Here is a 23,770-nt window from a genome sequence, read left to right as displayed (position 1 = left end):
CTGTCTGTGCTAAGCGGAGCTTGTATGTGGTAGGCATGCCATAAATACACATCAATTTCTGACTGAATGGTTGCCTAAATCCCGCAACTACATCTTAGCCTAGCCAAAGCTGTCTCGGGGAGAGTGCCAGGGCTGGTCATACACAAGCAAGGAGCGTGCCTTGGTGCTCAGGAAACTCCCATACACTCTTGCACTATGAGCCAAGGGGACATTTCTGGCATACTGTAGCCACTCAGGCTGACCCAAACATACGAGGTGTGTACCTTTGGTAAAACATGTATTCAATTAGAGCCAAGTTGATTTGGCAGAGCTGTCGTGTGTGGGTGCAAGATGAGTCGAGAGGGGGGGGGGGGTGTTGAAGAAAGGGTGCCCTCGTTGATGAGAGATACCAGAGACAGCTGTGTCCTGGGTGGCTATCTGGATGCTGCTCTCAGTGACACAGGCCTAATTCTGGCAGCCAGGGGGGAGCAGCCAAGAGGAAATGGGAACAAAGGAAAACAGTGTCTCATCTGACCTGTTCTCATGAAGCACAGCCATCCACTAAGATGATGCTGTCATTGGGGCTAACTATGATTCTAACTTATATCTAATTTTCCATGTGCCACTTTCGCACACCCAACTCCGTCTATGGCGTGCCAAGTTCGCATATTTTGCTCAAATGCACAAACCCGTCCAAACTGATCGATGAATAGCCAAATGCCACACTACAATGAAATCTTCACACCCTATCCCATTCCTCTCACATCTTTCTCGCATCGTGAGGTGATTGAATTATCAAGCACTGTTCCCTATCAGATTTTACAGTAAATTCTATAAAGTTTCTGTCACTATTTTGTGTGCAAAAGTCATGCATGGACAATAATGTCGCTCCAGGTCATTTGAAAGAAATATAATCAGAGATTTGTCACAAAATCTACATCAAAGCAACGTTTTAAATTTTCTCTACAACTTTGCTCATTGCATGTCCTGCAAAACAGTAATAAGTCTATAAAAACTTTATACATGGAGATGAAAAACAGAATGTTTTCCCATAGCATGCCTGCTTTACAGTCTCAGTATAATGTGGCACACAGTAGGTTTACGCCATGGCACATAAAGAGTTAAAAAAGATAGTCTAAAGGATTCAGAGAAAATATGTTCTGCTGTATCCTGCTGTCTTGTGATTTTGTCTTCTCTGTTTATATTTTCTTCACTGGGAAGTAATGAAACAGTTTGTAGTCTCTCACAAGAGAGATTTAATTGGTCACTTTGGATGCTAGAAATATAAGAAGAGGACAAAAGTTCATTTACTTTGTCTATCCTGAATATTCTCTCTTTTTATTTCTCCCTTCTCTCTGTCTCTCTAGCATTTTGTTGTTCTTATTTCAGCATTACCCTGCATTCACTCCCACCACTGTGTGTGACATAGTCTGAACATGGATGAATGTGTCATGTGCGTCACTCTCACAAGTTCTTCTGTGTTTCTGCGTTCGTAGAATTTGTGCATATTTCATGAGAATCCCTTTGGTATGTGCTTGACATTTTACTTATTGTTATGTCCCCAGGTCACATTATTGTTGCTTTGATTTTAGGTTTTCTCTGTATTATGATTGACTTTTTGTAGAAAGCTCTCTGAGCTTTGTGTAGAGGACTTTGACTTGCGAAGGAGATTACGTTAATCTGGTCTGAATTCATCTTCCATGGTTGTCTGTGCTGGATTAACAAGCAAGAAATATTGCATGCCTAAACACACATGCCGTGACTGATCGTACATTTTATTCAGCAGGATTGTGTTTTTGTAGATTTTGCAAGACCTTTGTTGAGAGTACAAAAGTGAAAAGGTTGATAAAAGAGGGAATAGGATGAGAAGAAGAAGTTGTGATGTGATTTGTTCTTTGATGATGTCACAATTTCATTTTCATTTTCTCTGATTTTGCTGTAGTTGGATAGCAGACGTAGAGTATATGTAGCCAGCCTTGGATTTTAAAAAGGAGCTATGCGGGTCAGGATTCATCCAATTAAAGTCTTTTTCAATGTCTAACTAGCAGGAATAGTATTAAATAAATCCTTTATGAGGTAGCAAATAAAAAGTCACATTAAGAACATCATGTAAAAATTAGTTCGGAACATATGAAATAGAAAAGATGCAGAATCAAAATAGAATAGAGTTGTAGCAGTATCATAGCAGTAATGATGATTGTACAGTGGACTCCCATTATAACTAAGTCCTCAGGACCTGCTGTTCTCTTGCGTTATTTCGAAATTTCGTTATAACCAAACAAATAAACAAAAGTACATAGAGTTGAGAATGTCGCGGCCTGAATTTTTTCTTCATTGTAACCAGAATTTTGTTATAAATGTGTTCGTTATAACGGTAGTGCACTGTAATAAGTTTGTTATGATTGTTTTGATATCAGTATTATTATCTTTACTGCGATTTTCATAATCATTGAACTGATAATCACAGTAATCATTTTCATAGGGCACCTTACTGGCAAGTACTTTCGAAAGTGCTATATTCAATGTATACTTCAGAAAATGCTAGAAAACACTTTGGACATGTAGCAATGTGCAGTCTTAGTTTATTCACATTAGTTTTCAGGTGTGATTTGGGGTGCCACCATCCTGTCCCCTTCGCATGCCGTGAATTCCAGATACTCGCATTACCAGCATGTCAGCTCACCAGTCATCAAGGGGAAGGAAGCAGGTTAAATCGCAATCATCGCTATGATCTTTTTAAAGGAGAGGTGTGGCTAAGATGCTTCACAGGACGCTGTGGTATAGGGCTCTAGACTCTTTGAAAGGAGATTCTGTGTTCAAGACCCACCTGATACAATACATTATTCTACATCTACACCCTTTGCACATTTTAGAGCTTTTCTCTTGGTATGCAGGTTGATGTGTGTAAAATATGGATAACCAATGATGGGTGGGTTGATGAAAACAGCAGTGCCTTCTTTTAAAGATTGGTTCTAGCACTGAAAAGGGTTTTCTTGGTTGATCAGGGCATCCATCCCTCCACAACCAATCATGCTATGGAGAATAGATACATTACATGATGCAAATATTAGCTGCAATGTACTGAGCACTAGCTCCTTTCAATCTTGAACTCCAGTAGAAGTAGACACATGTTATTGTTCATTAATAAGGACTAAAAGCTAAACCCATCGGTCATATATTCTTGATTACTTTTTTTGGAAATATAGGAAATTGTGCCTTTTTTCCCCTATACTAGTACTTTCTATGTCTTACAATATGTATTTCATGCATCAATGCATATTATACATTAGAAAGACAGAATTTGATGATTAGGGCTTGCAGAAAAAAATCCCTGAAGTTCTTCATTCCATTTCTGATTCAAAAGGCCAGTCTCATCTTTCTGGCAGCATAGGGATGTTTGTGTTTTACATAATGTTTTACCAGTGATTTGGATGATATTGAATCAGTGCACATAAAAGAAAATGAATCAGTTTAATCTGCTTACAAAGTAACGAAAAAAAAGAGCTAGGTTTTTTCTCACCTTTGAGACAACAATAACTTGGCATGATTTGTATCCCACTTTTAAATGCAGGGAAATGACAGCAGAGCTTGCGTTGATATGTATTCCTGATCATATTACAGAGGTAGTCTATGTACTCATTTGTTTCTAGGCTAAACTTTGTTATAAAAAACCCAACACATGCACAACTGAGAGCGTAGATGATCATGTTTAGTATACTTGAATTTCCAAAAGTTGCTGATTTTCCAGCACCCGTCACTTCCTAGAGATACGTGCGTTTACAAAATCACTTACTGTTTAACAGAACGTTTTCACGAAGAAAGAAGAAGAAAAGACACACATCCCATTATCTTCATTCTAATCAATGCACCAAGGTGATCACTAGTACTGTAAACGTCAATATTTTCGCGCGATTAATTTTTCGCGCTGAGCGGCTCGAAAACATATTCGCGGGTTCTTAAATTCGCGCTCGGCAGCGGGTTAATACACAGTCGCTGTTTTCATCCTGCGATGCCAGCGTACGATAAGCGACGTAGCGAGCGGCGCGAGTGCGAGTACAAGCGCTCAACTACGTAGTACATGTAGTTTACTCGATACATGTTCTGTAGGACTAGTACTGTAATCGTGGGGATGTAGCACACCAATCGGCCGTGGGCTCGGTGCGTGCGGTGCGTGCGATGATACTGCTATATGCGTAAACATGTCTGTACTACGTAGCAGTATCATCGACGAAGCGCACCAGGCCGTTCAAAATGTGCATAGAAAATTGCGAAGATATATTCTCGCGTTTTTGAATTCGCGCTAGCCGAACGTAGCGCGAAATCCGCGAAAATGAATGTACCGCGAAAATTTCCACGTTTACAGTATTCAATCTACATTATTTACTAAGACAGAATGTTTAAAATACATTGTGAATGCAATCAGAGTGCAGGAGTTAGGATTCCACTCTATATTTTGCAAGCAAAAATGAATATATTCCTGATAGTGATAAAATTGAAGTTGTGTAGTCACATCGTAATATAAATGCTTTTAATAGTCAAATTCAAAGCTTCCATACCTCTAGGCAATAGGTTTGGCAGGCGAGCAAAATCAAAACTGTGGTTTTGCTTCCCACCATGCTTTAGGCAAAGTGTTTTCCATGGGGTGAAATCAAAACTACGGTTTAGTTTCACACCATGTTCCAGATTGTAAACCCTGACTTTGATCCATTCCTCCATGGACAATTTGGACCAGAGTGGCTGTTACATGGAGGCAATGATTAGGAGAGGAGGTACAGGTATATCAAGGGGGGGGGGGGTGGATACTATGGCCTTTGTTTCTGGAAGATGGAGTAACTGTCAGGGTGGGTGTGAGGGGCATGAGTCTTGAGAGATTATTCTCTGTGTCAAAGCATGATGAGTTTCAGTTTCTCCTCATCCATCATTCTATATTATCGGTTGCCTCTGTGTGTGTGTATGTGTGTATGTGTGTGTGTGTGTGTGTGTGTGTGTGTGCACATGTATGTTAGCATGTACATGTGTCAGCATATGTTAGTTGTGTATGTTTGTGTATATGTGTGTGTGTGTTTGTATGAATGTTTAGATTTGTGTTTGTTTTTATGTGTTTTTTTTCTTTGTATTTGTGCATTACCTATGTGGTGCGTGTTCTCCCCAAACCTTTCCACCATTTTAGTCACGCTACATTGTACTACTTTCACAGATAGAGCATATTTTAGAGATTGAATGTTAAAGGATGTGAGTTTTTCTGAAACCATTAACCTGTTGAGGACTAGTCCCGAGTATACTCGGGCAGGTGTCTATGGGAAATGCGTGTTGTAGCAAAATCAGTTCGTCCTCAATGGGTTAAAGACTCGGTAGCATGTTGAGAGAAGGGTGGCCTGATGGAAGTGATCTTTATTCGCTGCCCACCATGGTACATTAGAGAACCACAACTAGCACAGGCCTGCTATGATAGAATTGCCATCAGCGAAATATGTGCATTGACATGTATGCTCGCAGGCAATGTTCAATTCTAGTCAAGAGTCTTTTGCTGTGTGTGTAGAGATGTGTTGCAAAATGAAATGTGTTGTATACTTATCTTTGACCGGCAGCAGAAAATAATCCATCCACTCTTGAAGACATTCTAATAAATATATCAATTTCCTATACCAAATCCATGTTTGTAGATGTCTGTTCTAATATTCTAGCAAAATAAAATGAAAATAAGGTCTTCTTTAAGCACTGGATATATCATCACAGAGCATACAAATACTTTAGCAAAGACTAAGAACAGAAAGATGGTGTTAATTGAGAATTTTTGCATTAAAAAAAAAAAAACTGAGAACAAAATGCAGCATTTTTGGGGCTAGGTCTTGATGTGAGGATGCATCAACAGTTGAAAACGCAGCATACACACTTTACCACTCATGAGAGGTACGTGTAGCTAGTGAAAAATGGTATCAGTCTATTAAAGGATCAACTATCATAATGGAGTACCCCTTTAAGTGGCCAGGCAAACTTCTTTCCCCCCACTCTCTCCTCCAAATTTTTCACCACACATTATGCAAATTGTGGTTAAGCCCAGTCCGCCTTAAAGCATGCAGGTGCATCAGATTTTTCTCTCCATATGCGGAATCCCACTCCTGGCGAACCGTGACGTGCTATGATAATGTGACATTTGGGGTCTGCTTGATAATATGACATATTTGGATGCAGACTGTAATTTGCAATTCGCATGCTTGCGCTTGAAACGGTGGATGGAAGACTTAAGGTGTGTGCACTACCCTTTTCTAGAGGGGAGGCTTCGTGTACATCCATATACTGGTGTGGTTAAAAACCCAAAGTGCTGCTAGTAAATGTGTATGCTGTGTTGATTGGTCTAAGCAGGGTGGCGCTTGTAGCAAAGTGACATAAATGGACTGAAAAAGGATTAGGGATGTTTGTTGTTTTAATGCTTATGATGGGAGTGGGAAAAAAAGGAAAAGAAAAATACTAAGTTCAGACACCCTTTTAGTGCGTGTGTGAGTGTGTGTATATATATATATATATATATATATATATATATATATATATATATATATATTATTATTATTAGATTTACTAGCAGTTAGGAAAAAGAGAAAAGATAATACAGGTGTATAATATATGGACATGCATATTACTGTGTTTTATTATGCTTTTATGTACAATTGTATGTGTGCATGACATGCACACATACATGAAAAGAGAGAAGAGAAAATGCAGCATGATGTTGGATGTCAAATGTGCTTTTGAAATGTAATTAGAATTATGTAAATACTGCAAAAGTGAAACATGGACACATCTTCCGTCAATTCAAACAGAATCAAGCTTTAATCACTCAATAGTAAAAAGAAGCTTCTTCGTGAGATGGGTTGCTATTCAACGTGATGCATCTTACAGAGGGAAAAGTGAAGTAGCAAGCGTCATGTCCTTAACTGAAATGCTTGAGATGTATATTGCCATGCATGTTTAAAAAGGTATGTAAAGATCAAAACCCTAAAAGGTAGCTAATTGAGTTCTTTTCCACATCCTTAATGTAAAGTGATGCAGTGCAAGCAGATTGTTGTACACTTTTAATCTCCTCCTCAGCTCTTATTCGGAGTTGTTTTTCTTCCATCCGACCCAGTTTTCTTTTTTTCCCCCGTCAACGTCTGCATGCCAAACTGCCCGCGGATTCCAAATTATCTCCAAAGATGGAAATAGCCCCAGACGATGCACCCAGCCTGAGAATGTCATGGCGCAACTTCCGGAGGGGAGAAGCCATTATGACATCATAAACAAATTATCAGCCATGGAGACGAGCGAACAAAGAAAGGGCAACAGAGTCAGTCCCTTTAACCTGTTACCTGTGGGAGTCTGTTAGTTCCTGTGTTGAGTCTATAGAGAACTCAGGATCTTGCAGGCAACTGGGTTACCAACAATTAACCGTTATCGTGGGTTGAGTTTTGCTTGGAAACATATTAAAACTATTTTACCTATTCATGCAACCACATTTCTTTTCATCAGGCAACTTTTTGATTTTTAAAGTTAAATTCAAAATGTTTTTGCAAAATAACTATAAGTCTGTATTTCTACGTCTGCTGTCTAGGTTTTTTCCTATCTGGTAGTTGCCCCATTTAAAGTCTGAGTGATCTTTTTTTTTAGCACTGTAAAACCAGAAATATTCACATGAATTTTAATTTTGCAAATTTCATGAGAGCCAAAATTTGCAAAATTAAGATTCATGCAAAAATTCTTGTATACGCTATATGCATTGAAAGCCAGTGGCAATTCGCAAAAATGTCGTGCCACAAAAATATGCATGCTTTACAATATCCTTCTTTTGCTTTTGTGTTCAAGGTTGTCTTGCTCACCGAGAAATCACCTACAATTAAGATTCTTTGGATATTCATACCAATGTAATGTATGCTTTTTATATTTCATCACTATATTCTTGTATGTGCAATTGCTATTCACTTGAAAATTGATATTAAGTGAATTTGGATTAAATGGAAAATTCTCTTCATTTACACAGTTAATTGTGTTGTTAGACAGATATAGCCTTCAACAACATTCCTCTTGGAGTAGAGGCTCATATATTGTATACCTTGTGTTGTGGTTGCCATGGAAACATACAGCAGCTGTCTTAAGTAATTAGCGCACACCTTTCCAAGGGTACCCTCTTGCAAGCATGTTGTGTTTTCCTGTACACATGGCTGCCATATCTCGGGTTTCTTCCCCATTAGGTTGATTATGTCTCATCTTCCTTCAGTTGTCCATCTCTGCTCACTCATCCAGCAGGGCGGCACGCCATGGCAGCTTTGTGGATTTTGCGTCTGATTTCAAATGTACATCCCTGTGTTGCCTCCTATGGGATTGGTAGAGTGTCTGAGCTGAAATGAATTCATGCTTTTATGATGGGTTTTGGAGAAAGCACAAGAAACATTACCTTCAAGCTGTATCCTGTTAAAGGCAAGGGAAATTCCATGGAATTTCTTTGCATTTGTGATCTTAATATGAGAAAAACATTAAACCTGTTCCGTACAAGAACCTGGTGACCTGCGTATTAAGTATATGGGCATTTCAGAATTCAGTATTGAATTGGTTAAGACTTGCATTTTCATCTGACCAATCTACTAGTGTTGATAACCTATTGCTAGCTATTGTACAAGATTCTCATGGGGATAATTTCATCAACAGCAGTTGTTTTTTCCTTCTGTTTATGCAAACAGCAGGAATTTATAGGTTTTTTATGGCTTTGCCTAGTTTGCAACAGAGGTTTGCTATGGTGGTTAATTCCCATCAAATAGACACACACAGAGACTCATAAACCCAGTAACTCAGTCATGAAAATACAATGCAAAGTAAACACAGAAATACCCTAGTGCAGTGTCAGCTCCTACTCTGGTAAAATGACTTCTCCGTTGTATCTTTCTTGAACGCTTATAAAATGCTACCCGCAATCATATATAGATACATATAGTTTTATGTATTTTTTAATTCATTGTGTCATATTCTATGTTTTGGTGCAAATTTAACATTCCATTTGATTTTGAGAAATAAGTTTATAGCACTAGACTGCCAGTTTGAGATGGAATTAAAGAAATGTACAAAGAAATACAAATAACATTTGATATGAGAAACCTACTAAAAAGCAAAAAGCAAAAGCATGCAGGATGTAGGCTCATTATCCATAGTAATAATCTAAGCATTTAGTACAAATTGTCAATGACGAAAAAAATCATGTGAGAACACAAGATGTTACAAATGTAGAAAAAAGAATAGATAATGATAAATATCTCTGATGTGAATGTAATAGATATTTTTGACCTGATATGAGAGCACTTGCACAAGAGTGATGGTGCTGAATAGTTTAATAGACCAGGGGAGGAGGATTCTGTCTTTGGTGAAATACCACACAGTCCAGGCTGTCATTGGGAGTCTTGGCCAGATGGTATCAGTACACACTGGGCCATGGCATGCTGGATCTCACTCTCTCTCTCTCATTGAGAAGTGTTGAGGGCGCCAAATGATGCGTGGAGCTTGCCTTTCCTGTTTATTCTCATCTCGCTGCTAGTTATTGGCATTATGGGCGGGTGACATCGTGGGGCGTGAAATACCCAATGTGGGGATATTAGGCATAGACTCATAGGAACCTTTAAAGGGATCGTATAGTTTTGGTTAAGACCTAATTTCACGTTTCTAACATTTTTTGATGAGATAACAAGAGACCTCTAATGAAATATGAAAGAACATGTAATTCCCAGAGGAATTCACCATTTATTTGATGAAAATTGGTTTGAAATAGTTGAGATATCCAAAACAGAGCAATCCTAATAAAAGTTGGGACTGCTTTGTTTTAATTTGTTTTTAGATGTCTCAGCCATTCCAAAACTGATTTTCACCTAATACACTTTGAATTCCTCTTAGAACGGTATGCATTGTACTATTTCATAAGTGATTTCTTGGTATCTCGCAAAAAGTTAAAAGCCCAATCCTCATTTCCACCAAAACTATACTATCCCTTAAACCCATTGACGACGAGTCCCGAGAATACTCGGGCAGGTATCTATGGGAAATGCGTGTTATAGCAGAATCAGCCCGTCCTCGAAGGCTTAATACCGAATGCATAGTTTTGTAAGATCTCCACAAAAAGACAAAATACAGAGCTTCTAATTTTCCCCAAAGCATCTCCAAACAGGTATTAGTTTTTACAAAACAGACCAATATTTTACCATGAAATTATCAACATAACCTACACAGTGCAGGAAAGAATTACACCAGTTTCATTCTCTCCTGTTGAAAGAAAACTTTTGGCATAGAATACTATTAATCTTCAGTCTCTGTCTGCCAGTCTGTGTAATTTTTTTATCTTTCTGTTAACCCGTTGATTTTGGAACTTGGTGATAGGTTAATACTTAACAGGATAGAGTTTGTGTGACCAGGCATATGTAGATGTGTACAGACATCATTTTCCTGGACCATCAAGACCACACTCTGCTATGTGAAGTGTTGTACGCTTTGTTCTGTATTAGTTTGGCTCTCTTTACAGTAGTAACAGATTTTGCCAAAAACACCCATCAAAGCTTTAACTTGCCTCATTTAGTTCTTAGTGAAGCATTTCCCATTTCACTTTGTGTTGCATGGTGATTTACCCTGTGTGTTGTTTGTGGCATCAGAACAAAAAATTAGAACAGGAATATAATTTGGCTGTGTCTATTAAATGATTGTATCATTCAACAGCAGTGGTTTTCTGCCATAAACAATTCCATAAATACTTGAAGAGTGTGGGGAAGATTCTCCGCCTTGTAAATTAACTGCATATATAGTAACAAAGAGAATCTTCAAACTACTTTTTACACTTTTCATCCTGTGTTGTTATCTGCAAAAAAAAATGGGTTTTTGTTTGTTTGTTTATTTGTTATAGGGCATTGAATGTTATTCAAAGTCAGTTTTGCAAGTGGTTCTAGAGAACAGTGTGTGTACAGTGCTTATGCAGAGTGATTAACGTATCTCAAATCACAAATGCAATGGCGAAGGGGATAACAAGCATAAATAGTATTGAGCTATTTATAGTGAAGTGGGCAAATGGCCCTTGAAATCAATGTTGCAGGAAATGATTAGCCTGGCAAGCAGATTGAAAGTTGATGCCTGGAGAAATTGGAGGCTCTCACATTCATAATGTCAAGGACAAGACGTCAAGGAGAAAGAGATCATAGAGGAGTTAACAGGCAGGCCGTCATTGGAGGCAGCTTGTAGATCCATTGTAAGGAACAATTATCTATCACCACTTTGAGAGGTGAGACATTATATCTGAGGTGGGACACGATTTTAGTGGATCGTCATCCAGTGTTATGTACGCCATATCGTCCACAGGGTTTTATTTTTGTAAATTTGGCGAGTTGGGCGCTATTTGCAAATTTTTAAAACACACAAAAATATTCTAATCCTGACATGAATACAAATTGCACATATATATTCTCCATCCATTGCTGTACTCCATGATTACAGAATGATTTCACCATGTGCAATACTCAGTATTGTTGGAAAGTCCTCATTTGCAAAAACATTGACTCGCGAAAATTTGATACAGTAGAAGAGTGTATAGTGCATTCTAAATTAAATGCGTAAGTAATGGTAGTCACATGAATACAAGATGAGACCACGTCTAAGTGTAAGCTTTGTGTATTATGGCAATCCCATGTTCTTTTCTCCCTGTTAACATATGATTTACATGTAGCAAGCAATGTTGCTACAGTAATTTCTTACATGTTAATATGTCATTCAATATGGCATTGTTACAGACCTGACAGTTTGTAGACTGATTTGCATCTTAATTTCCTTGCATAATATTTGTTACTGTACTTTGAGAAATAAAAATAAACAGAAATAAGACCAAACCATAGCACATATATGGTAAGGAGTGAGTACAGTCAACCTTGCCTAAGTCAAATCTATTTGGACTAAAGGAATAGCTTTGACTTACAGAAAATTTGACTTATGAGGGATCAAAATCAATAGAATGTAAAGGCAAGAGGACTTAAAAGAGACCTTTGGCTTACGCGATTATTTGCCCAATGTGAGGTCAACTAAATCAAGGTCAACTGTATTTCCTGTAACAGGTCGAACCACCCTGTCATTATTTGGTTGTTCTTCATGTTCCTGGGCAAGGAAGCTAGTTTTGACCTCTTGAATGAATGATAAAGGAGTGAATGTAATTTTTGATCTCATTGTGCAGTTATGTATGTGCCATATCGGATCAACTCTGTGGGGCTAAGCGATGTGAACTTTCCTTGTGTTAAAAAGCTGTGAGAGAAAGTGGAAATTTAAAGCATATACCAAAAGAAAATGAGTTATGAGTCACCGTCAAAGGTTTAGCTGTGATGTAATGAGGTTTGTGGTTTGCTTCATCCCTTGTGATAATGGGTTTATGGATTCAAGCCTTGTTGTGGTAAGTGTTCTTATTGTCTATCAACGAGACACTCATCATTCCACAAAACCATTCTCTACCATGGAATACAGATGTGCCTGTTATTGTGTCACTATGCCCAAGGGCCTGTGAAAGGATGGACAGTGAGGTATCACCCTAGATTTTCAGGAAATGGTGCTTGCAGTAATGCGCCAAGATACTTAAATGCCATCTCAGATGAATAAAAGGTTCATAGCACCTTGTGCTTTTGAAAAAAAAAAGGACAAAACTAACAGCAACAACCATGTAAGCTGTAAGGTAATTTAGCATCCAGGATGAAGTCATACGGTTAATATCATCGTAAGTTTAATCTAAAATAGCTAAATCTTTGAAACTCAACAATTGGGCAGATGTAGGCCAACAGTATGCTTTATTTTGTAATCAATCATGTACAATGTATCATGACACACAAACACCTGTCTTCCTACTTTGTTGACAGAGTCTTCTGATATTACTCTTATCTTCTGTGGAGTAATGATATACACTGTAAACATTTGATTTTGATTTGTTTTTCCAGGTGAAACAGAGCTGAAATAAATGATACCTTATGTTATTTCACGAGAGATGTACTTCAAATATATACAAGATTCATTCTTTGTTAAAAAAAAAAGTATGAAAGCATTACATTTTTTTTATTCATGATTCCAAGGTTTTTAAGCCTAAGTAGAGAGAGAAAACATATTTTTTGTCCTTTCTCACTTTTTATCCCGGTTCTTACACCCTATCAGTTTTACGTTGAATAACTGAGAGAGCACCATCTTACAAAGCGTACTGTCAGATTGAGTGATTTGCCTATTTTGAGCATCAGAAGAGAAGCTTTTGAATTTGATTGGGTCAAAATGGCCATTTGCTTTAAGCACTGGCAAGCAAACATTAACCTTTAAATTTGTGATTTGCAATTTATGGCATTTTACATCCCCCCCAAATGATTGTCGTATCATTGACTGAAAACCAGAACAGCATTATGACAATTGGGGGGGGGGGGGGGGTGTTGAATTATTGGTATCACATTGTAAAGCTTCATCTCCTCTTCATTAAGGTGTCAATTTTAAACAATTTTTATTTTTAATAAATTGGTCAAAATCAAAATCATAAGGGTGCTTTATTACCTGATATTTGGAACAACCCTTATAAATTTGCCACTTTGAAATAAGCTTTTTATTTCATGGAAATTGATTGTGTCATTTCCATTTGCAATATGTACGTTCAAATCTTAGAATGCGATAACGTTCTGGTTCTCAGATGACGATATGTACATCTTCCATATGTGGTATGTATGACACAATGAGTTACTGCTGGAAACCCAGATAGAAATGACTTTAATTTGGGTCAATGCATCATTACTGGCCATGTCATGGCTGGTGTATTAAGCACCGCATACTGGCTCCCCCTACCTCACACTACTGTGGGAAAACTAGGATGTGATGTTCAAAGAGTAGTGGTACCCAAACATATCGTTCCTAGTTTTTGATTTCTCAGGAGAGATTGAAGAGAAAAGTTTCAAATTTCCATCAACTATTCATAGCCATTGCCCTTTTTTACTCAGCTCATGCATCCTCATTACGGCTTCCAAACCGTGTTGTGGGATACAAATGGTGGTTAATAAGTAAATGGTTGTGAATATTTGATTGAAATTACACGAAGAGCATTCCCTGTCTTGCGGTGATGAGATGAGACAGAAATGGCAAATAAATTGACATTTAAGAATTATTCTAGGGGCTATGTTAAATTCATGTATATTGATTGGGGCATAATGGGCCATGCCCCAGCAGTGATATAAGGTGTGGTAGGACAGAGAAATGGGATGAGTGACGAAAGTGCAATGAAGTGAGACTAACGACTGTGTAAGAGGGGTGCGGTTTTAAACAGCGTGTTTCGGATGCGACTGTGTGTACAGGAAGAGCCTTGTGACTTTCAGTTGGTTGCAGCCAAAGCTATTCTTAGATCTGGTTATTTTTGACATTACTTCTTGCATACAAGCGTAAAGGTGATGTCACCAGCAACTATTGAAATATTTGCACACAAACACACACACACACACACTCACACAAACATTTTGTAAATATATATGTTTGCATGATATCTTTTGATGTACATATGTGTATGTTTGTGTTCCCTATTTGGCTTATACCATCAATTTATCAATGCCTATTTATAACCTGTGTTAACAAGGAGCCAGAATTTTGTTAATCACGTACTGTTCGTGAAAAAAAAAATCAAAAGTTGCCAAAATTAGGATCATGTTTGCTATGGCAATGAAATACTGCATTGAGTCTCTGATATATCAAGATCGTCAGTAAAAAGGCATTTATCAACACAATATAGCATGGTGTCAGACGCTTATAACATCTGTCAAAAAGATGCTTGTTGTAAATTCAAACAACAAATTAAAAACTGGTGTCAAAAATGAAGGATGTAAAATTGATGAAGAAAGTACCTCCTTGAGTTTGTTGATAGGAAATCTCATGCAGAATGGAACAGAAGTTTTTTTTTTGTTTTTTTTTAGGATTGGGATCTAGAGCGAAGAGCTTGACCAGTGCTCACCACCAGTTAGACTTACAAAGTGCGACTGATGTACATTATTAGCATACCCTGAATTGAATTTTATACCACTAACAAAACTTGTAATGTAGTGAATCAACTGATTCACATGCTTAAATTTTGCATCATTCTGTTGACATGTCCAAGCTCATTAACTCTGAATCTAATTGACAGATGCTAACAGATCTATGTTCCCTTGTCATTCAGATATCATATTGTTAAAGTTGTGATTGCAGGATGATGATCTTAGGATGGTGATCATAGGATGGCAATCGCATGTTGGTGATGGTATATTGTGATGGTAGGAAGGTCATTGTCAAATGGTGATTGTCGGATGGTGATGGTAGGATGGTGATCACAGGATGACAACCGCATGATGGTGATGGAATATTGTGATGGTAGGATGGTGATCATAGGATGACAATCGTATGATGGTGATAGAATGTTGTAATGGTAGGATGGTGATTGTTGGATGGTGATCATAGGATGACAATTGTATGATGGTGGTGGCATATTGTGATGGTAGGATGTTAATGGTAGGATGGTGATCATAAGATGACAATCGTATGATGGTGATAGAATGTTGTAATGGTAGGATGGCGATTGTAAGATGGTGATTGTAAAATGGTAATTGTTGGATGGTGATGTTACAGATTGTGATCATAGGATGACATTTGTGTGATGGTGATGGAATGTTGTGATGGTTGGATGGGATTGTAAGATGGTGATTGTTGGATGGTGATTGTCGGATGGTGATTGTCAGATGGTGATAGAATGTTGTAATGGTAGGATGGTGATTGCAAAATGGTGATCGTAAGATAGTGATTGTCGGATGGTGATGGTAGGATGGTGATCATAGGATGACAACTGTGTGATGGAATATTGTGATGGTAGGATGGTGATTGTAAGATGGTGATTGTCAGATGTCAGATGGTGATGGTAGGATGGTGATTGTCAGATGGTAATGGTAAAATGTTGATTGTAGGATGGTGATTGTAAGATGGTGATTGCAGGATGGTGATCATAGGATGGCAATCATATGTTGGTGATGGTATATTGTGATGGTAGGATGGTGATTGTAAGATGGTAATTGTAGAATGGTGATGGTGATCTTTGGATGGTGATCTTAGGCTCATGATTTTGGGATAGTGGTCTATGACAGCATGGTGAAGAAATTCATAGTCATCACAAGCATTTTATGGGTAAAATAGTACATTTTACCTTTGATTCAATCATTGGTCAAATCCCTTTCTCCATCAGAAGAACTGTAAATAAGTGAATGAGGCTAACTTAAGATGACATGTCTTCATTTAGATTTTCCTTAATTCACAACATCACTTGGTTCGAACGCATTAGCATGATGGTGATCATTCTCAACTGCATCACGCTTGGGATGTATCGGCCATGCGAGGACATCGAGTGCGACTCCCAGCGCTGTCTCATTCTCCAAGGCTTCGACCACTTCATCTTCGCCTTCTTTGCCGCCGAGATGGTGGTGAAGATAGTCGCCATGGGAATGACAGGCAAGAAGGGTTACCTGGGGGAGACCTGGAACCGACTGGATTTCTTCATCGTCATTGCAGGGTGAGTCTGAGTTATGGGGGGATTAATTAACCTTGGATTGCAAGGTGTAAATATGAAATTTGTTTTGTTTAATGAAAATGGGATTTAAATTTGGGATATTATAGATTTATGGCATATAAAATGTATGATACCTCTGGAGTCCATGCTAGATGGATTGAATTAAGCATTCAAAGAAATTTGTAAGGAGTAGGCAGTAGCAGAGATTAATTTGTCAATTAATGGATTGAAAAACCTTCAGGCAACATACATGTATATGTAATGGATTGTGCATCACTCTGATGGCACATCTAATGGGTGGAAAGAATAGATTGTGAAGTCCATAGAGGTTATTTCAGGAGTTAAGACTGTTTGATATATTGACATTGTGTTGAGTGCATAGTTCAAGGGATTCGTGTTATCAGCAATGAGTTGTCAGTGCTGGGAATGAGTGGATTGACCCCAGGATGGACAGTGATTGTTTGAGGGCAGTGGTTGAACTTGTGGTGGTGACTGTATAGCTTCAACAATTTCATTTATCACATGTGTCTTAATATATTATGATGGTGATGGTTGTGGTTATGGGTTTGGATGTGGTTGTGGTTGTGTGGACATAAGTTATTATTTTTCAAAGTGATCTTTCTTATAAAACGAGTTGAATTTTAAGGTAGATTTGCCAATAACTTTTGTACTAACAAAATGATGATATGCAAAAAAAAAATCAAACTTCACGTAGAAAAAGATAGATAGATCATGAGAATCACACTTTAGTTTCTACTGACTTCAATTGACTCTTGCACTTCCCAATATGCACCAAATAAGATACATGCCCTTATTACAGGATAAGGTATAAGTTTGAAAAAGATGGTCAAACATTTCTAATCAGATTACAGTTCACATGTGCTGTGCTTTCCACTCTTTTACATTCTCGGAATAAATTACACCAAGCCAGAAGCTATCAAGTTTCTGCAAGAGAGAAAATGATTAGTACCTATATGCTTTCAAAAATCGATTATATCTAACCATGCAACCATTTTAATACAGTTGATTTGAGTGAGGCAGCAACATCATTTAGATATTGACACACGTGCAAAAAAAAAAGCCCTAAGCCTTATTCTATTTCATTTTCAAATAAGATGAGATAACCTTTTTTAAAACTCTTGAGACATAAGTGATTCTCTTCAGTTCATAATAATCAGAACAAGTTCAATGTGAGCAAGCAAGCACTGTATTTGTTAAGTATGCCAAAGCGTGCTTCCTGAGAAGTTGAAATTTCAACTTTCCAATTTTCAAGTGAGATATGTATACCATTAATATTGGCCTGCCAATCTTCCCCCATAAACCAAGAGTATACATACCATTTGGGCTATCTGTAGTTACAAAACAGTTATTTACCTTCTTAGTTGATGATAAGCATTCATGCAAAGAATTCCCTTTGAAAAGAACTTAGTCTTCAATTAAATTGAACTAGTGGGGACATTAAGATTATGTCACCCACTCCTAGCTCTTGCTTTGTGGATTATACAACCACACAGTTTTCACAAATCTCCAACTAATCCTCTTAAAGACTGATCCTAAACCTGACAGAGAGGATTAAGTAAGGATAGAAAAGTGTATAATGGCATTTATTTATATCTTTAAAGCACAAGACCTTGCAATGATAAAAACATCTGAAAAAAACGTTATAATATCATTCATTTGTAATCAAACTTAGATATTAACAAAGCAGGAAGTTCATCCTGTGTAAATGTATAAGTTACTGCAAAGTTGGCTTTTTTTTCTGTGCAGTGCTAAAGTTTACCAAACTAAAACTTAGATCGAGACAAAGACCTTGCAAAATGTGATCTCTACAACTCAACAGATGTGTTTAACATTATCTGCAAACCTTCAACCAATTCTTCATTATCTTTACTCTATAGCAGATTAGGATAAGAGCAATCCTTAGTAAGTTGACAAGAGCATATTATGCTGTGATCATTTTGCACAGTCAGTATACTGTAAAAAAAAGTCATATTGTAAACTTAGTGCTTGTAATAAATTTTGATAGCTAGATTTTTGTTATGGCTTTATGTCATCAACATCAACTGACTATGAGATTCTGCTTAGAAGGAATATATATAAATTTATGTATATCTTTATTGATGCTGATGCTTATAATCTATATTTGGTGCATATTGTCTCCTGGTTGTTGAGAGTGAAAGAGAATGAATAGATATGCACTGAGACATTGAAGACTATAACTGCGCACAGAGTATCAAATGTTTTGAGTTGTGTTTCACAAAGATATGACATGGAATTTGCTGCCTCTTTTGATTTATGAAACTTGACTATTGCATCAGAATGAGAAGCTTTTCTTTATGACTAAAAGTGTTCCGTAATTGCAACCATGTGCATGTAAGTTCAATGAGACTTCTTGGATTGAATTTTCTTGCTTTTGAACAGCCTTCTTGTACATTATATTCAATATATATTTCTCTTGAGTGTGCATTTATCAAAGCTCTGTATTGTACTTCTTTCCTTTGAATCAATTCCAAACTTTATTTGATAAATCGACATTTTGATTGATACAAAATTTTTGGAAAGTGACTTAATTAGTCAATATACTGTTTGTAATAGGCAATAGCTCATGCCCCCTTTGAAAGTGTTCCCATAGTTATGTACCATTATACATATATGTATGTATATGTACTCTCTAAAAAAAAATCGAGTGAAAATATTCACTCTTAAAGGAGTGAATACAAAAAAGAGTGAATTTAGAGTGAAATTGGAGTGAATTTTGAGTGAAAATGTTCATTTTCACTCATTTTGGAGTGACCTCAGGGATCACTCGAAGATTTAGGAGTGATCCCTGAGGTCACTCCAAAACGAGTGAAAATGAACATTTTCACTCAAAATTCACTCCAATTTCACTCTAAATTCACTCTTTTTTGTATTCACTCCTTTAAGAGTGAATATTTTCACTCGATTTTTTTAGAAAGTATGTATGTATATACATATATGTATATATACATGTGTATATACATACATACTGTAGATATCACAAGTTAGTTTAATGTTAAGTGAAATAGCCAAGTTTCAAGAAATTTCATCTGTACAAATCTCCACAGTGCCTTGTTAGGTTCTGCAACTCAAAAGATGTAAATAAAGTGCTTCTTTCATGTATTTTTTGTGATTTGAAAGTATGAAATGATATCTATATTTGTTACTGTATTATGTTAAAAGAAAAAGAGCCCAATGCAGAGAGTGAATGATATATTGTAACCAGATTAAATGATAAATTATTATATTTGGGATGTGAATTAAAAAGACAACCCCCTCCATTCCTTCCATTTCAGTTTTCCCCCAACTGTCTTTTGCAAAGCTAAGTGTTTTCTTGGCCTCCGGTGCATAGGAGACGATTCTTTTAATAACGTCCTTCCCTTTTTCCTGCTTCCTTTGCCTTCCTCTTATGTTCAAATTCTCTGTATGGGAATGTTAAATATGAAAAAGGATTGCTGAGTACATCATGGAGTAAGAATACACTTCCAACTTTATTTTCTTCGTCATTTTTTAAATATATTTCTTCTTCTTTTTTCTTTTTTGATTGGTCACTCAGTGTTGCATTGTCCTTGTGAATCAAGAGTTCTAGAGTTGTCCATTTTTTCAGTAGTGAACTAATGCAGCGAATCGTGAAGAGCTATTCTCAACCCATCGGTCCCAAGTGCTAATGGGAATGGGAAAAGTAGAGTGTAAAAACACCTCTCTACTTAAATGTACACATTTTTCACCTTGCCCACAGCCAGAAGGAAAAAAATAAGACACATGATGGTCATTGAATGTCATTCTACTGTAATCAAGTGTTTAATTTAGGAATTGAATTTGCTTCTAAATGTAACCGTGGCCAAAGTCAGTCACCACTGATCTTCTACCTCATCCTGAGGTGACAAAAAAAAAAGAAAAAGAAATGATAACGCATAAGTTGTTCACACCTCCACTGAAACTCTGTCTTGGGCGTATGAGATAATTAGCAGTCATAGTCTTACTAATACATGAATATTCATGACTTGCCACAGCCAATGACATTCCTGGGCCCGATGGGTGCGCTTTGCAGCTAACATGCATTTTGGCTTGATGTATTTTCTAACACTCTAATTTTCACTTTGCAATGTGCTTGCAATATTGATTATCATTAATTTCTTTCTTTTTTGTACAATACTAATAACTGAAAACTTAAGTTGTAGATGTCCTGTTGTCATGCATTTCATTAAATTGACACTCACATTTTTAGATTCTTTCTCTTCTCTGCATAACTGTATGTTTGTCATACACTTTTTTTTCACACCTTATTTTTGTCTGAAGACATGCAAAGCTGTGCTTCATTGCAAATTCCATCCCACCAATTGGAGAATTCAAAGAAGTCAAGGAGTGAGAAAAACACACAAATTAAGAAATAAATGGGTTATTTTTCATGCTCACCAGAATATTGCTAGAGTCAGCAGAAATACAAGTTAGTGGCCTTGATGTTCAACTGAGATATAGATTAGGACAGTGAACCATGTATACCAGAAAATTAAAAAAAAAGAAAATGTGCCCAAGGCATTGAACGCTTTATGCTCATGATTCTTCTCTCATCATTCATTTCATTGCTCAAAGCTAGTCATTTGAAGCATGGATGCACCCTTTATATTGTGTTTCTTCATCCTTATTTTTTCTTCTTTTCACTGCATGCCACAGACATTGCACAAAGCACATACTGTGAGCATATCTCATAGCAGCTCTTCACTTTTTTTCAGTCAATGTGCAAACACCTCATAGCCAGTAGACCGCTCTGTCCAGAGTGATGGGAAGATATATCATCGTGAGAAATGCTGCTGGGAGGACAAAAATATGTTAGCTTTAATTAAAGTTTAGTTCAGAATTTGGATATTGCACAAAATTTTTATTAGGCGCTAGTAGAAATATGTGTAAAGTGGATGGAGTTTAGCTTTATGTGTACACAGAGCAATTTAATTATCAGGTCGTGTGTAGAGAGAGATGTAGGGTATGACAGCATCTGTATATGTGATACCTATTCAGTAGTGTTGATTGTCTTAATGCAGTGTTACATCAGTACAACAGAGTTTTCATTTACAGATAACAATATTCTGGTATATACAGTGTAATCACATCAAGACTCTAAAACTTGATACAAGCATTTGTCTTGCAGAAGTTTTTCTTTTTCTTTTTCCTCTCTATCTCTCTTTTTATGCTTCAGAATGTACTAGTAACAGTATGAGGACATAGATAAGATCATACTCTATGCTATGACATCACTGGCCTACATTATTATATGCCAGGGAGCACAAAAGAGTGTGCAAGATGGATGTAAAAACATGAAGTATGTTTAATCTTTTGCCTGCTTTTGGTTGAGAGGACAGGATGCAGAAAACATGCAGTCTGTATGCAAGTCTATGTAACATTATACCAACTGTACTACTGTATGCCATGCCTGTAGACACAATGGTACACAACACTAGTCAAATTAAGTACTTGGCATCCAAATTGTTGACATTAATTGGTACTGTATGTCAAGAGGATCCACAATAGGTACATAGGTAATCGTAATATTTGATATATTGGGCATTGTTTATGGCAAGATTTCACGTTTTCTGAAGACCAGAATTGTAGACAGTCATGTTCTAGACTTAAAGGAATGTTTTTCATGCAGTATCTCAAAGCATAATGAACCTGATGACCCAGCAGTAAATAAAAGAAAGAAAGAAAGAAAGAAAGAAACAAAGAAACAAACAAGACAGAGAACAATTGGCAAATTAGAAGGCTCCTTAAACGTTAAGGTAACGCTTTTACAGCCTTCTCTCATTGGGTGTGTCAAAGTAAGTTGGAATATTTGCAAGTGTCCCTTCCACTTGTATCACGACATGACATTCAGACATTTCTAGGAGAGCTACTTTCTGAGGGTTTTCTGTGTACTCAGCATACCCATTTTGTTTTTAAACCTACAAGTAAAGAAAACCTTTCTATAGTTAGATGCTAGCCATGGCTATTTTCTAAAAACAGGTTCATGATTCCATCATATTTTTCCACTAGGGCATTCCCAGAATACCTCATGGCTCAAAAGTCAGTTTCATAGTCCCCGTCCGCTGACCTCCGAACCGTCCATGCCTCCCTGTTTAGCCATCTGCTCATCTCCAGTCGCCTTGACCCCGCCTATCCCTGCCACATTATAGATTTCCCCTGCCCAAGCCTAAGCTCTCTTTCCCCAGCCAATGCCATTATTTGTACCTAGGCCTTCATTTCCTCAGCCTATTTTTTCCCTCCCTTTTTATTTGCTCCTTATATAATCCTGTGAAACTCTGCAACATCCAAAGCTTGCTTTGAGAACTTACGAAAGAAAACATTTTGTATTGCATACTGCTGTTCAATTCCCAATGAATAACAGATTTTCTTCTCTTCATTATTCTTCCATTAATGACCAAGTTTGACAATGTGTAGACCATATTCCATTGATTTGAATGATGTCCCATCCAGAGCTGTATACCCTTAGAAAACCATACTTTTTTTTTGATAGACATGCTATAAAGAAGAATGGAATTTGAAGATATCAGACCACATCTTCAATATTTACTTTGTGTGGTTTGAAAGCTCTAGTAATATTGACTAGCATCAAATGTACTGTGAGGCAAGTTCCCCGGTAAAGTATATGTTCAGACCAAATATTTAAACAATGAGAGGCCTATTCCTTGCTGGAGGGTGTGTAGGATGATGTATTTTATCTCACAGAAGTAATCTGTGGTATTAATTAGTTTACCATTGAATGACCAAAAAAAATCCACAAGGAATAGTGCACCTTACCTGTTAAAATTTAAGCATTTCCAATCAGGAAATAAATACTCCATGTATCATAAAATAGAGGAAGAGTTATCTAGCTGCCTTGAATTCAATTAATTTTTGTCAGATTTGCGTGGAAATATTCTGTTCTTACGTGATAAAGTGAAGAGGACTAAAATACTTTGTAATCATTGTCTTATCACATTTCATTGCTGATGCAGTGTGCATAGTAATGTGTATAATATTATGAGTGGATATGTAGGCTAGTTATGACATACTTTTGCAGAATATTTTGTAAAAAAATCACTGTTTTCATTTTGCTACGAGAGGATTCACCATTTCCTGGACAGAAGAAGTCATAATGTGGTGAAATAATGATCCCTCTGCCATAATGGCTCCCAAAAGGGATAACAACTTTTCCCGCCGCCATCACAACTT

General features: G+C 37.1%; 1 protein-coding gene across 1 annotated transcript in view; it reads left to right on the top strand.

Annotated features, from left to right (window-relative positions):
• Positions 1 to 23,770, top strand: part of LOC139743563 (voltage-dependent T-type calcium channel subunit alpha-1G-like) — a 256,942-nt gene that overhangs the window by 56,337 nt on the left and 176,835 nt on the right. Inside the window, exon 2 of the mRNA XM_071654043.1 lies at positions 16,304 to 16,549. Within this exon, the coding sequence (XP_071510144.1) occupies positions 16,304 to 16,549 (246 nt within the window). The remainder of the gene's footprint in view (positions 1 to 16,303; positions 16,550 to 23,770) is intronic.

The sequence above is a fragment of the Diadema antillarum genome, unplaced genomic scaffold, assembly GCF_040938485.1.
Source record: "Diadema antillarum isolate AM-2024a unplaced genomic scaffold, OU_Dant_1.0 seq00001096_RagTag, whole genome shotgun sequence".
In the NCBI taxonomy this organism is placed as follows: domain Eukaryota; kingdom Metazoa; phylum Echinodermata; class Echinoidea; order Diadematoida; family Diadematidae; genus Diadema; species Diadema antillarum.
This window is presented reverse-complemented; position numbering and strand designations above follow the sequence as displayed.